The sequence below is a fragment of the Falco peregrinus genome, chromosome 7 (assembly GCF_023634155.1).
Source record: "Falco peregrinus isolate bFalPer1 chromosome 7, bFalPer1.pri, whole genome shotgun sequence".
NCBI classification, from domain to species: Eukaryota; Metazoa; Chordata; class Aves; order Falconiformes; family Falconidae; genus Falco; species Falco peregrinus.
In genome coordinates, this window is record NC_073727.1 from 29,554,068 (window position 1) to 29,570,447 (window position 16,380).

Sequence of the window (16,380 nt, forward strand, 5' to 3'; positions counted from 1 at the left end):
CCAGAACTCTGTCCCTAGTCTCAGCCCCTCCAGTGTCCTAAGTATTTAACCCTTTCACAGGTTATAGGCCACTTCTACATACCTACTGAAATGAATTAATTTTCATAATTAAAACTTCTTACTCTCATGCTTTTTTGAGAAAATTATCTATTTATGGGTTGCAGTAACTTTGTATGTTCACGTTTCACTACTACCAAAAATTACTAGTTCTTTTTTCCAGAGCATATTAAATATGAGAACAACAGTAACATTCCTACACCTACACCTAGATGCCAACGTGTAAGAAAGCCTAAATGAAAGGGAAGTATCCAATCCCTAGGTACAGTAAATGGATGCTATGGCATGATTCAGTTGCTTAAGCAGAAACATCTAGTGCTGTCTGCAGACACACCTGACCACCCCTTCCAGCCTCCAGCTGCCCTACTCTTACATTCAGCCAGAGCAGCACGTCTTTGACACAGCAGGGCACCTCAAACACCCAAGAAACTCATCTCAGCGGATAGCTACAGTCTCTTCAATGGCATTAACCCTGCACAATACAGCCCCCAGTCAACAGTCAGTGCAAACGTCCTTTTGAGATGCCTCTGGGACCTAGGGGATATACACTACAAAACATATACAAACCCAGAAATAAATAAAAGGATTAAGATGAAATAAAAGACTTTAGAAATATTTTTTATTATTTTATGTATTCATAGTACAAAAGAACCATTTTCTTCCTATACCCCAATGGATTGTCTTGTGCAGCCCCTAAAGCACCCCCCACCCACCCCCACTTTGGACACCACTTAGACCTCACAGCCAATGCTAACGTTGATCCACCACACAGGCACACATGTTCATGTTTACAAGCAATACATCCACAGAAGCCAGCTAACTGAAAAGATCAGTAAGTAAACTAATCCCCAGTGGAACAGACTGTATCGTGAAACCATCGAACCGTCTCTGTATTTTGCGAACAGTTGCAGAGAATTTGCTGAGGCATAATAGATATGGGTTGACCAAATTTTGTAAGAAACAGAGCATTGGCCACAGAGGCAACATAAATATACATACAGAGGTAAACCATGTCCAGGCACTCCAATAAAGTAGTCACACAGTATCTTTACGCGCTGCTTACTGACAGTTAACTGTGGTGCATAGTTGGCTGTGGGATGGTGGGTGTCGCTTGGCAATTTCAGCAACTAAGAAAATGCCAAATCTTCTAGTAAGACAAGGACTGTAATACTTCAGAGTTACAGATTCATCAGGAAGGCAGAGTTCTGACTGAAGATAAAAACTACAGATTTACACCAGTGCTGTGCTTCTCCAGAGCCCCCAAGCATTTATGGAGACATAGTTTAAGTCTAGAAATTGTGGAGTTAGGATCTCAGTCCAAAAGTTTAGTATTTTACATCCAGTAAATGCCAGAAAGAGGTATAAAGGCATCCTTTAAGGAATCTTCTCTGATGTTAAGACCTTAGAAGCACGGCAGCGAGCCTATAAAAAGTGGGGAGAAGGGGAAAAGAATAGTTTAAGGAATGAAAATATCACTTCAAAAAGCATTTTTCAAATTATTAGTTTAATAAGCTTAACAAGTATAAGGGGGTTTGTATTTAGTCTTAATTAAATGGGAGCTTTCAAGACAAAATTCAAAACCCCAGATATTTTAAAATGTAAATCACATCTTTGAAAAGAGGAAAAAAAACCAAAACCCCCCACCCCAAATCCCATACAATGCTCTTTTTACTGGGTCCTGAATTTTAAAGCTTTTGCTAGGAGGAAGAGAGGATGGCTGTGTTTCACTGATATTTCTGACATGTTCAGGGCCAGAAAACACTTAAGGCAACACCTCATTTCAACACACTGATGTTAAATACAGTTGAGCAGGTGACTCAGCCACTATTTATTTCATAGTTTAAATAGAAGTGTGTCCTGAACTTGAACATGCTGAACAGTGCTGATAAGTCACCACAGAATCAGAATGTGGGTCCTCAGAATCAATTTGTTAGTGTAGGAAAGAGAAAGCTTAAGAAACAAAAATTACATCTGACATTCAGCTGAAAACTTCTACGGTCTTAAAGAGTAACTATGCCCAAAGTGAAGTGTGTGGACAGGATTTAGAAAAACGCCAATGTAAGACATTTGGAACTGTGTTTTGAATATACAAAGTTCTAAGTACTTTCAGAAAGCAGAATGCACTAGGTTCTAGCATCCAAGATGAGGAGACATTAGATGGTTAGGCCTCAGTATCTGTGTGCCTTGCTCTTCAACTATCAAAGGCTAATAGATGCCACGCAGTTTTACAAAATGGCAGTAAAAAGCCCTGAACATAATTTTGGACTATGAATGTTTTGTAAGTACCTTATATGCCCACAATAAGTTATTTAGGGGAAAACACTGTAAGAAAATTAAAAGAAAAAAAAACACAACCCAATTTACATCTGCGAACAGTGCAAGCTTCATAAAAGACTCAGAAGTTGTCAGTTACATCAATATGGCGCTCATTTACATGCAAAACTGTTTTTGGTTTTGATATCCTGCGACTACTCAATTCACAGACAAAATGCAGAAAGTAGCAGAGAAGATAGATGAGGGAAGTGAAGAGATGAAAAAAATTCACCATGCAAGCATATATGCATATCCATTTGCGTATTAAGAGACGCAGATTCTCTTAAGCTTTCTTAGACAGAAACTATTCTCTGGAATACTTACAGCTTTCTCTTCCAATGACAGTACACCATCTACAGCCACTATCTGGTATTGCTTTTCTTTTAAGCTACCCACAAATCTTCGAAGCTGTCTGAGACTAGTACCATCACTGTTCTGTTTTAGCAGTTTCTGCATTTCTTGGGAAGGACAGCCCGGGTCAAACAGCAGCAAACATAAGTTCTTATTCTTCTTCTCTTCTATTCCAACAACAGTACGACTATGACCTAATTGCAAAATACAGAGTTTCAGTATTTTAAAAAGCACATAAATCCTATTTATTTCCTTGTAGCATACTAAATTTCAGATGAAGGAAGACATTACTTGAAATTTAATAAGGTAGTTACAAGAAAAAGAGCAGATGTCAAAAAGCTGAGATCCCAATAACATCCAGGTCTTCTATGCAATAAAACCACAAACTTTAATACTGCTTTTATTACATAAAACAGTAACAGCAAATAAAAGCCACATCTTCAATTAAATGAAGAAGCAATGTAAAAGGCTGCTCTGAATTGCAGCACATAAAGAGAACAGTAGGAAACCAGTATATTGTGATACTGACCTTGATGTTGCAAGTAGATGGGTGGTTTGGAAGTACACACTACCTTTGTACCACCTTCATTATCTGTAGAATAGTAACGCAAAATCCACTCAAATAAACGAGGGTGTGTACCCATAGGGCCAGTTGGTTTGTGAAAGTCAATGATTTGACACCTACAGAACATTTAGAATGGAAGCAAAAATAAAATTTTAAGCAGGATGTTACAATTTTTCACCTCTCAGCCCCTTCCTCCTGCACCAAGACTGTTTTGTAAACAGCAATTCCAGACATCAAGTGGTTGTTATCACTTTTTTTTTTTTAATACAGGAGGAAGGGACACATAATCATAAGGCAATGCAATATATACTGTTCAAACTGGAAAATTTACTCCTTAACAATGAAACACTCTGATCAGTCTAACAAGAACTTGTGAAACTTGCAAAAATTTTAATGTTAGATTTTTTTTGTATGTGATATATGTACAGTAGAGAGTCCAATTAACAGCTTTCAGAATTATGCACATGAATAGCTGAAATTCAGGTTCTTCTTGAGAAGAAACTTCCAGAGACATTAAGTTTTACTCAGTGTTTGATTGTATGCGTATGTGGCATAATTTTTCATCAAGTGTCAATGATCTAAGTAGTTACTCAGTTTATGTACCTGCATAAGTAGTTACACAGCTTTATATTGTGCTGAATCAGATCTGTTTATAGGTTGGTTAAATTTAAAGCCACTAAGGTGGCTTTATCATTGCACAGCTGGTAATTCTGACTTTTAGAGGTACAGCACTTAAAAATAAAGCAATATTTACTTTATCCGGAGATTGGTTAACAGCGAATAAATTTCACATGCTCCTATCCATGCTTTGGAACCATGTAATCTGTTGTTGAAGTGAGATGCCCCTTGAGGATCAAAGCCTTCCCTCCAGGCGTCTTCAATCATGGACTGAATCTTTGGTATACTAGGAATTAGTGTAGTATCTGGAACAGAAGAGCTTTTGAGTTGTGGTTACAGTTACTGACATAGTCTATTAATTAAAACTATTCAGCTTCTTTTATAAGGTTGACATTACAAAGATGCACCAAAAAAACTAAAGCTAAAACTTCAACCACATCATGCCTTGCCAGTATTCACCTCTGATTCCTTCCGCAGTTAAGCTCCAGCGATATAACATACATTTAATAGGCATCATTGACCTAGTGAGCCTCACTGCGTAAATTAAAAGGCAAAACATCAATCAGTAGGTTGTCATCCAAGGTGTGTGAAACAAATAGGCAGTGTTTTGTTTAATACCTCTCAAGCAGTCATTATACAAGCTATTTTGCAGCAGTGAGGAAAGGAGCATTTGGAAATTCCTGTAACCACAACCCCAGCCTCTGTCACCAAAAGATGACTGGAAGTGGTCTACTCCTGCTGAAAGCCATACATGTCTCACATCTTTGTTTTCGTTCTGATAGTACTTGCACAACGCTTCAATGACTCCTAAAAGAAGACAAAATATAAAGTTTATCTGTAAAATTAACTACAAAATTTGCCAGAAAAAAAAGATTCTTTACCCAGCTTAGAACAGATACAGATTATTTTACAAACAATTTATTTTAAAACTTCTATGTGATCCTACGTTACATCTGGAACGCAAATCACAAAATCAGTGGACACTGCACCTATTTCTTTTTTATGGTCTTTACTTCAATGAATTTATGAATACTGAAGCATTAAAAAAAAAAAAAATAATCCACTTGCAGGATATTCCACATCCCCCTTTTTTACATGAAAGAACATGCTTGAGAATGCTCTGTCCAATTTGTAAAGTTAAATTCTCAAAGGCTATTAATTACCACGCTATTGTGAAGACAATCATTCCATAGCCATCACAGATTATTTTCTGAATTCCTCTCTGAAGTCTAAATATCTACCAAGAATGAAAACTTTAAATGTATTGTCCCCACTCAATACATTTTATAGAAGTAATTTTATTTTACCTGTCAAGATCCAAACAGCTATTTTGTGAGCTAGAACCACTAGCAATTAGGTAAAACACCTTTGAACTGTGGTCCTGACAAGTAAAGACAAGAAAGCCTTTTCAAAGGGACACAGAAATCCACTGTAATTTTGTACCAATTATAAAATATTTCAAATAAGATGTATCAAGTAAATATCTACTCCTCCTAGTAGTCTTTTAGACTTTGTAATCAGATGAACACCATGCTCACCTGGGACAAACTTACACAATACTTCAACTAATTGAAACACCAGATAAAAAGCTATTGTAAATTTTAACAGCTACGCTAGGTTAGGAACAAATGAGTACTAAGTAGTAAAGAAGCAAACGCTTAAGGACAACCAACTTGTAATAAAACATTTGCATCTTTTGAAGCATATTGTATCTGGGCCTTTAACCAGACAACTTGGTTCCATAGGAAAAAAAAAAAAACAAACAAAAAAAGAAGAAAAAAGTCTACAGGTTAGAATAAAGATTAGAAATACACCATGCTTTAATTTGCCTATTAGTTTAGGACTAAAAGGCTATAGAATGATCTAGAAAATAAGGATTAGAACTAGGATGCAACCTGTTATTAAGCACCCAGTTATATGCTTTGTTAAAGAAAGGTTTGGTCCCTACAACTGAGGTCTAAAAGAAGTCTTCATTGTATAATTTCAGCATTTTTACCTGAGGTCTTAGTTTTCCCATCATCTATACCAAAAGCCAAACATTCCATCATGTCAGCTTTCCTCTTGTGATATTCAAAAGGCTGCATCTTTCCCCTATCAACTTCCCTTTCCATATTCTTTAGGAATTGCTGCTTGTAGCCTCCAGAATTATCCAAGCCATATTGTCTCTGTTAGGGATGGAATGTGTATGATTTAAATCACATTTTTTGAATTCACCGCCAGTGATTGAGAACTGCATGCACAATCAGTAACTTTAAAAAACAGTGAACAATAAGACATAAAAACTTCAGATGTATGCTATTTTAGAGCTGAAGGCCAAGACTCACTCCTGAACAGGAATGTGGGACTAGGAAAGCCACACCTGGAAAAGCAGGCACATCCCTCTGCTCCCTCTTGGGCAGACAGCCATTGGCACAGAGGCAGTCAGCGGCCAGGAGGTAGTGAGAGCGGAAAATGAGCTATCAGGGCTGTCAGGTGGCAGGGAGAGGGAAGCAGGATTTTGCAGGGAAGTTGGTGATGGTATCCCGGAAGAGAATGGCCAGGGTGCTCAGGGCCTTAGGCATTCTGGCAGGGAATGTGCTCCAGGCTGCAACGCAAGGCAGAGCACCAGAGCTGGCTGAGGCACAGTAGAAGACACCCAAGTGTGCCAGGGCCCCTGGTGAGAGCAGTCCGGCATGCACAGGGAGCACCCAGCACCACTAAAGCAGTAAAGCCAAATAGCTCAAGGCAGGCATGCCCAGCACGCATGCCAGGATCAAGGCTGCCAAGAGCTTGCATTTGCCTGCAACCCACTCCTGCACCACTACCTCAACACTGCCTGTCTCACTGCACAGGCCTGACCTGGTATGGCCATTCCAGGTCATTACAGTTCCAAGATGCTCAGCTTCTAACGCCACATTTGTTCCAAAGTTTACCATTTAGGAATATCGCTGTACCTGCAGCTTTTTAAATTCTTCCCTCTCTTGCTTCTGTTCTTCTGATTTCTGCCGTTTATCTTCTTCAATTTGGAGCTGTTGAGCCAGTTCTAGATCTCCTATGTTTCCACCTACTCAGGAATAACATTTCAAAGAGAGAGGACTTAAACAGGAGGTTAACAATGCTTTGATGGATCATTTATTTAATTTTTTAAGATTCTACGTGTGCTTAGGAAGCAGACACATGTAAACACAACTGGACATTAATTTTAGGAGATGCATCCCACTTTTTTTTGAGTTATTAGCAACAAACACGAAAGAGGACTGACTGCATTCAGTCTACTAAGATTCAGACTCTTGACGTGGACAAAGTTTATGCAGTTACAGGAGCAATTACTTGGCAAATAATGCATGTACTGTACCTCTACTACTACGAAAACAGCTTTTTCACTTATTGTTAGCAAGAAGTCCCCACTTCTTGAATAACACACACTTACTAGCTTCTAGGATCGCTGGCAGCAGTCTCATAACGAAGTGACAAAAACAAATTTAGGATCAGAGAACTGGATCAGGAATCTCTAGGATTTTATTTGCCATGCTAATAAGCAAAATCAATTTTTATTCCTTTTTTTGCTATGACTAAATGAATTGGCATAAGCACTGAGAAAAAAAACCTGTAGTTTTCATAAGCTATATATTTCCAGCTCATCATACTGGAATGTGCCACAATAAATTCCATGTATTCTATAGAGCTAGAAAAAAAAATATAACATGACTGTCTTTTAAATATTTTTCACTCTAAATTTTAGTTTTGGCTGACATACAGTGCATTTACTTAATCAGCACACATAGACAAATATTTATTTTAGTGTATGTAATTTAGAGCACTTGGGCAAGTGATAGGATTTGCTATTAACTGTGTTAATTATATACATGTCCAGTTATCTTTTTAAATAAGGAAATATTTAAATTTTGTCTGAGATTCTATACTACAACATGCAAATACTAGTAAATGCTTTCAAGTATTATCAAGCCTGTATCCTTTCACGTACCTTCTGAAAAGCTATGTTCCTCTAAGTGTAAATCCACATGTTCTTCAAGTATCTGTATGTTTGTACAGGTAAGACTGCACATTGGACATTCATATAGCTGTTCACAATTTCCTGTGTCTGAAAAATAAATGCGATTTCTTGATTAATGGAATTCCATTTTTTTAGTGAGAATCATCCCCGTAATTGATATACAGTCTAAGATACAGTAATGAATTTTGTGTTGCCATCAAAATTCCTCAAGTGAAAGGCAGCAAATTCTAAACAGCTGTTGCTCCCTTAATAATTTAAGAATTTCTGTCTAAATACCTGAAAATTAAGACGCATTTTCCTTTTGTCTGTTTATCACGTTTTGCCCCATTTAACTTATAGATCACAACTTGCTAGGATAGTATTTGTTTTAAGAAATACTTAGTCTAAATCATCAAACAGCTAATGAAAAGATCTGCCCTGCTAACAGAAGAACATTTCCTTACAAAACTTATTCATTCTGCCCACAAACTGCTGTGTTATAACACAAATATTAAAGTAAAACGTGCTGCTGTTCTTACTTTGTTGGTCTTTCTGCATCTCCTCAAATATTCTTTCTGCAGTTTTAGTATTATTATTGAAAAGCACCATAGAGAATAGTTAATGTTCAAAAAGACTTCATCATTTAGATCCTCAGATTAAGTTGTACAGGGCCTTTTCCACTCGTTTTTTTTACTAACTCCAAGGAGAGACACCCTACAAGCTCCCCAGAGAAGTTACTTTAGTGTTTGACCACTCACAGCAAAATAGAATTTCTTGTATTTAAAAGGCATTTCTCATATTTTAACTTGTTCATACTGCCTGTTGTCCTGCCACTGGGCACCACAGAGAAGAGCCAGGCTCCATCCTTTTAAGTCCCTAGATTTTACTTGCACCTTCCTAGGTCACAAAACACAGGAATTCATATGCCATGTTAGCTGTTTCTGGAAAGCATTTGCCCAAGCTGAAAGTTCATGACTGGCTGGGGGGAAACTTGATGGTATAATACTAAATTCACTAGCAATATTTTGAATAACACTGCATGCATATAGTTTCCTGAAACACATTATGCACTTAAAAAAACCTCAAAACACCCTTAATACAACTATTTTTTAAATAGAAATCAGCATGCAGGCAAGTTATTTATTTATTCAAGGTGTGCATTATTTGCATCCGTAGAAGTAATCTATTATTCAAAGCTAAGATTTGGTGGGGCTTTTTTTTTTTTTTTTTGAGAAAACCATTTTTAATCACAGACTAAGCTGTGTGGTTGATCATACTGCCAGATTATGCACCCTAATCACCGTTTGTATTTCTTGTCAGTATCAAGAATGCCAGTTGTCTAAGAGAAGTACCCACTAGCAGAGATGCTGTTACTTTCTGAAACAGTTTCTGAAATAGCTACCAGCAACTTCGGACAGTTAGAGTAAAATTCTGGCCATTATTCTTAATATTAATTTAAATATTAAAACATCTTAATATTCAAATAAATAATGATTTTCCTTACTCCAGCTTTAGCCTCCAAAATATCCTTGTGGTCTCCAAACCAATGTTTAGTACTTCAGAATACTTTGGTGCTGGATGTTTCCTAAGTCTCTACTTCAAATTGAAAACTACCTTTCCCTAACATACACTGCAACTGCTCTACAGGATCCCGTCAAGGATGAGACTTCAAGAGACAAACTCAAACTTTTGCAACCAAACATATGTCAAATAGGTAGAAATCACCTCCCTATCACACCAAGACGTTACTATCTGCTTTCATTGATAGGAATGGTGTATTTTGGGTACACAAGACATTGCAGGTTCATCTGCATTAGTGTTTTCAGTTCTGCTCTGGAGCAGATTTTTTCAAGCTACACCTCCACCGTCTTCGCTCACTGTCCCTTTCTAAGTGACTCCTCTGCCGTCTTCAGTCGCTGCCCCAGCACACACTGAGTGGCCTCGGAGTGTAGTCCACTGGCTCACAGCTATGTGACTAATAGACGGCCAGTCTGTTATTCAACTTGAAATTTAGACAACATATGTAAATACCTATAGCGAAAAACAAGAAAGAATTTGAAAAACAGAGGATGTTAGCTAATCCTTACAGTTAGCAAAACAGGGCCTTGGGAGAAGCAATAGACACCATAAATAAGCGAAGAAGTAACAGGATAAGCTCGAGGACAACAAAAGGATTAATGAAACTAAAGCAGAAAATTACTTTAACTATGCGTGAACTATCCCAACCGGTGTACTAAAGACCCACCCTCAAGAGAAGGAAGCCCCCTACTAACACCACCCCCCACCATGCGCTGTGGAACACCCAGAACGCTGTACTTTTACATGGAGACGAGACTCGTGGAAACCCAAAAGAATTAAGTGTGACAAAACCTAATTGTAAGCTGCTGTTCAAGGCCTGTAAAGCCCTGACGGTGTGTGCTGGGGCCGGGCCGGCGCGGCGGTTCTGCCTCCTGGCGCCCACCCGCAGCCTGCGAGCGCCGCGGCTCCGCGTGCGGGCCGGGCCGGGCCCCCGCGGGAGGCACCGCTCACGGGGCGGCGGGGGGCGGCGGCAGGGCCCGCCCGGACCCACGGGCCGCTCCTGGCGACAGGGCTCGGCCGAGCCAATTCCAGGCCTGGGCACGACCGGCCCCGGAGCCGGGCGAGCAGCAGCGCTTTGCAGACGCATGTCCCGGTGGAAGGGGGTGACGGGGTACGGTGAAGAGCAGCAGGACTGTGGGGTTTGGTTTGGCCTCTGCATAAGGTGCATCAAAACGACACAAAGGAGCGTATTTGTTTCTACCCTTTGGTGACAGCATGCCTTGGGTTTTGGTATCACGCACCCCTTTTCACATTTGGATTTTGAATGTCCGTGAAAACTTGGGAGTGAGGTGTATGCACCTGTAATTAGTGCATGAACCATTGGGTACATTCTTTTCGGTACTGAAATGGGTTCCTCTCCTGCAGGAATGCCCCTTTGCTCTCCCCAAGTATGCATCCTAAAAGAACTCGAGTAAGTTCGGAGGGGACCCTATGACAAAGAATAAATTGAAACAATATTGGAATAAATGGTGGCCATAATATGAGTTAGATGATGGGGGAAAATGGATCTTTAAAATACATTACAGTTGATGTTATTTTGTAGGAGGCAAGAGAATAGGGATGAAACTCCTTATATGTTGATTTGTTCTTTGCTGTAAGAGATTATTGGGATTGTAAGAGAAAATCTAACTTAATAAATGGAATATTTTCACTGTCTAAGGAAACTAAGAAAACAAATTGAAAGCTTAAGTCTTGTGTTAAACGTGAGGGTGAGTGGGATAAAGTTGAAGACAACATCTAATGTTGGGACCCGCCTTGGACTAGGAAAACAAAGGTGGCTAGAAAGTGAATTTCATGAAAAGGCTGTCTCTGATGCCAGTCCAGTTTCAAGCAGAACTAGAGGAAAAGAAAAAAACGGAACTACAGGCACCTTTGAGAGCAGCAGTGGTGCCTGAAGGACAGGTAGTAAATATACATGTTCCATTCACTACCTCGGACTAATTAAATTGGAAATGAGATTGGATCATACCGTAGCAACCCCAACGGAACATCGAGCATGGTTAAAACAGTGATATTAACACACAATCCTAACTGGGGAGACATTCAGGCTCTGTTGGAATATTTGTTTATGTATGAGGAAAGACAGTCAGTGTTGGAAAAGGCCCAAGAAGGAGTAATTAGAAAAACTGGGGATCTGGGCTTAAAAGTCACGGGAACTCCTAAGCCCCAATGGATTTCTCCCCAAGGAGGATCCAAAGTGGGATCCAAATAGAAGCGGAGGGTTAGATCAGTAGAAAATGTATAAAATCAACCTTTGTTATGAGATTCAGAATGCAGTAGAGAAACCTAAAAACTGTGTGAGGTGGAACAAGGAAAAAAGGGATCTCCCTTAGCCTTTTATGAGAGACTGTATGAAGCAGCTTGTAAGTCTTGGACACTGAAAGTGAGGGAAATAGAATGTTATTTAATAAGCTCTTCACTAGACAGTCTGCACCACATACTAGAAAGAAGCTTCAAAAAGTAGAAGGGGCAGATGGGACTGTGCCTTCAGAACTGATACCATACACCTTACAGGCAACAGACAACAAGGCTGAAATAAAAGAGGGATAAAAAGAGTCAAGCTAAATCAATAACTGCTCTAGATAATCCTAATGGCCAAGAATGGAGAAAAGGAGTAAGTGCCCGAAGGCAAGGAGGATTGAGAAGATGAAGTCAGGGATGAGGACATGAATTACCCCTCCAAACCAAGGAATGTGCATATTGCAGAAAAGGACAACACTGGAAGAGAGAAAGCCCACTGCTTAGGAGTGGGCAGAACAGGGAAGCAAAAGCTGTAGGAGTTATGGCAGAAGTAGGTTTAGACTGAAGGGGACCGGGAGACTTAATATTTCCCCAGCTGATCCACTGGTTCCAGTTCAAATGGGAAATAAAATTATTAACCGCTTAGTCGATACAGGAGTGACATACTTAGTTGTAACTAGTTGTAAGAGTCCTTTAAGTAATAGCTTTATGCTGATTGGGGGGGTCATGGGAAAGCAAGCTTTGAAACAATTTTTAAAACTGATGGAATGAAATATTGGAAGTAAAACTGTAATTCACAAATTCCTCTACATGCTGGAATGCCCCTTACTTCTAAGGATGCAATCTGTTTAGTAAATGAAGAGCATATGTAACTTTCTCTGATAAGACAATGCAGCTACACCCGCCAAAGGAAACAGCTTGGAAGACTCAAATCCACTTATTAACAGAGAATCATCAGAGAGATGCAAATATCCCCGAGAAAATTTTGGATGCTGTAACACCTACTGTACAGGCAACCAACAGACCTGGAAGAGCGAAGAACACAGTACCAGTAAAGGTTGAATTAAAACCTGAAACATAACCGGTAAGAAAAAAAGCAATATCCAATTAAGTTAGAAGCTTGAATGGGTTAGAACCACTAATAAATGATTTTATTCAATATAAAGTATTATATTCAGATTCAATAGTCCGATCTTACCAGTTAAGAAACCCTAGACCCAAGAATACTGACTGGTGCAAGATTTGAGGGAAATTAATGGAGTCACAGTTGATGTACATCCTGTGGTTCTGAACCTTTATACCTGGTTCTCATCTTTACCTAATAACTGTTTTATTTTACAGTATTAGATTTTAAAGATGCCTTCTTCTGCATATCCCTAGAAGAGCAGGTCAAAAACTTGTTGCGTTTGAATGCAAATACCCAACAACAGGACTAAAAGGTCAACTCTGCTAGACTGTGTTACCCCAGGGATTCAAGTATAGCCCTACTTTGTCTGCTAATGTATTGGAAAAAGAGCTGGAAGATTGGCAAGGTTAGAACTCCTCAATTACCTGGCTTCAATATGTAGATGATATTCTGCTGGGATAACAGAAAAAAAGCACAAATTGCTTAGATAACTGTAGAATATCTGGGTTTTGAGATTTCACAGAGTGAGAGAAGACTGGGAACAGAACGAAAAGAGGCCATATGCTGTGTAGCCCCTGCAAAATCAAAGAATTAAGAGGATTTTTAGGAATGGCCAGGTGGTGTCGCCTGTGGATACCAAATTCGGTTTAACTGCTAAACTGTTTCATGCTGCCATCAATGAAAGGGCCTGAAGAAATTCTTCGATGGACTCCTGAACGTTGTAAAAGCTTTGACACTATAAAATTGAAACTTATGAGGGCCCCCGCTCTGCACCTGCCAGACTTGAGTAAGCCTTTCACTTCATATGTGTAAGAAAAACAACATGTCGCCTTAGGAGTTCTAACTCAAACTTTTGGAGACTGGAAAAAGGCCGGTGGCATACTTCTCTAAACAGTTGGATGAATTGAGCAAGGGATGGCCAGCACATCTTAGAGCAGTGGCAGCAACAGTCTTAATTAGTACAGAAACTTGAAAATTGAGTTTGGGACAACCTATTATCATTTTTATTCCTCATGCTGTTTTGGGACTGGAGCAGAAGGGCCATCACTGGTTGTCTTCAAACAGACTGATTCAGTATCAGGCATCCTTGATTGAACAACATGATGTCACTTTGAAGGTGACCTCTGTCCTGAATCCTGCACCCTACATCCTACTAATCAAAACAATGGATTGGAACATGACTGTCCACATGTCATAGAACAGGTGTACTTCAGCCAACCAGATCTGAAAATCCAAACTAGGAGTTATTCACTGATGGAAGCAGGTTTATGGACAATGGGCAGCAAAAAGTGGGATATTCTGCCGTAACTTTGAAAGATGAATTAGAAATTAAAACACTGCCTCTCAATGCACCAGCTCAGAAAGCTTAAATTATTGCATTGATTCAAGCCCTAGAACTGTCTGAAGATAAAAAAGTAAATATTGATATGGATTCAAAATACAGTAGTACATACTCACAGGGCCATTTGAAAAGAATGAGGGCTTTTCTCATCACAAGGAACTCCAAACGTGTGAAAGAAATTTTAGGACTCTAACATCCAGTTCAAAACCCAAAAGTATCTGTGATTCACTGCAAGGCTCACCGGAAGGTAAAACCAGATGCAATTAGCTGAAGAGCAGATGAAACTGCAAAACAGATATCTCTATTGAATTCTGTAATGGGAGCTTTGATTCCTATTGAGAAGTTAGTATTAAAAGAGCCTCCACATTACTCTGAAAGGGATGATCAATTGGCAAAACTTCTGAATTGTACCAAAACTGAATATAGATGTTGGACAATGGACATTGGACAGATGATAGTTACTGCTCCATTAATGAAGGAATTTGTAAAGAAAGCTCCTGAGGAAACCCATATGGGATCAGAGGCAACAGTGGCAAGCATAAGATATTATGCTGTAGGGATGAGAATGTAACAGCTTGCTAATATTATTGTGAAACAATTACTAATTTGTTGCAGAAATAATCCAAAAATACAGAAAAGACCCCTCCAGGACAAATTAAGAGGGGACATACTCCAGGGGAACACTGGCAAATAGATTTCATTGAGTTACCAAGATGTACCAGCAGGTATGCGTACTGATTACTCGTAGATAGGTTTTCTGAATGGGTAGCTTTCCCATGTCAAACCAACAAGGCAAGAGTAGTAATTAGTGTTACTGAAAGATATTACTCCTAGGTTTAAAATACCTGAGGGGATACCACCCAATAATGGGCCTCATCTTATTGCTACAGTAGTACAGAAAATTGTCAGGTTCTTAGGAGTTTGATTGGGACTTACATATACCCTAGAGACTGCAATCTAGTCGGAAAGTAGAAAGAATGAATCAGACCCTGAAAAGACAAATCTCAAAATGATGCCAGGGAACTCAAATAAAATGGGTAGGTGTCTTGCCCGTAGCTTTACTATGAATCTGAACTACCCCGAGGGTTCAAGAAGCAATTAGTCCTTTTGAAATTTTATGTGGCAAACCATACCCTGTAAGTAGATTAACAGGGAAAGGTGATTAGATGCATATAAGCAGAAATCAGATACTTACTGAATACATGTTATCATTGGGGGCATATTCTATCTTCATTTCTTAGGTACCTGAATGAAAGAGTACCTGTACCTCTGGACAGCCAGTACATACCTTCCAACCAGGAGATTTAATTTACATCAGAACCTGGAAAGACGAACCTCTGAAAGAATGCTGGAAAGGACCATATTTAGTATTATTAATCACACCCACAACGATCAAGGTAAAGAAAACAAACTCTTGGATTCACTATACTCAAGTAAGGAGTGCCTCACTGGAAAAGGGGAAGTCAAGAGAGACCGGACTTCTGAAACTGAAATTACCACGGCACCAATGAAATGCGCCTGGACCAACTGGGAATCGAGCAACAACAGAGCCTCGTACGAGACAGCGGGTGCTCTCCAGCGGCATCCTCCGGTATGAACACCGCAGAAGAGGCGCTCCGGCTGTACCCCCGGCACGGTACAGCCACCCTCGGGCAGTCAGTCCCTGGCACAGCGGCAAAGCGCTGCAGGCTGGTTTTCCCTTCACCGCCGGGCGACCACCACGGCCAGCCCCAACCTCCGCCGGGCCCAGGCGCGCCGCCCCGCGCCGCCGCCGCTCACCTGTGCCCGGGGCGCCCAGCAGGTGTCCGTGCCGCGCCCTGACATGCGCCTCCAGCTCCCGCCCCGCCGCCTCCCCACAGAAGGGGCACTCGGGCAGCCCCTCGGCGAGCTCGGGGCGGTGGGCGCTCGGCGGCCCCGGCTCCGGGTGGGCCACCTCGATGTGCCGCTGGAGCTCGTCACAGCCCGGGGCGGCGGCGCCGCAGAGCGGGCAGCGGGGCTGGCAGCCCAAATGCGGGCGGCCCTGGTGCCGCCGCACCGCCGCCTCCGTTGACAGCGCCTGCCCGCAGACGTCGCACACCAGCATCGCGCCACCGCCGGCCGCCTCCCCCAGGAAGCAACACAACCACACTTCCGCCCGATGAGCGCTCCGTGCCGGCCGTTACCCGTGACGTCACATCCTGCCCGCGCCCGCTGCCTGCTGGGAAGCGTGGTTTCCT

At 40.7% G+C, this 16,380-nt stretch overlaps 1 protein-coding gene across 2 annotated transcripts; it reads right to left on the bottom strand.

Moving 5' to 3' along the window:
- Positions 1-649: 649 nt before the first annotated feature.
- ZUP1 (zinc finger containing ubiquitin peptidase 1) lies at positions 650-16,315 on the bottom strand. 2 transcript variants are annotated; one of them, XM_055809685.1, is made up of 9 exons: positions 15,944-16,315; positions 7,869-7,985; positions 6,838-6,947; positions 5,901-6,069; positions 4,523-4,711; positions 4,041-4,209; positions 3,251-3,402; positions 2,695-2,915; positions 650-1,479 (listed from the first exon to the last, which is right to left on the bottom strand). In XM_055809685.1, the coding sequence occupies exons 1-9, from the start codon at positions 16,245-16,247 to the stop codon at positions 1,432-1,434; spliced, it is 1,479 nt and encodes a 492-aa protein (XP_055665660.1). In that variant the 5' UTR covers positions 16,248-16,315; the 3' UTR covers positions 650-1,431. The 2 variants fall into 2 exon arrangements, with proteins under 2 accessions (XP_055665660.1, XP_055665661.1); XM_055809686.1 differs by lacking the exon at positions 15,944-16,315 and adding an exon at positions 14,281-15,900.
- Between the last annotated feature and the right edge of the window lie 65 nt (positions 16,316-16,380).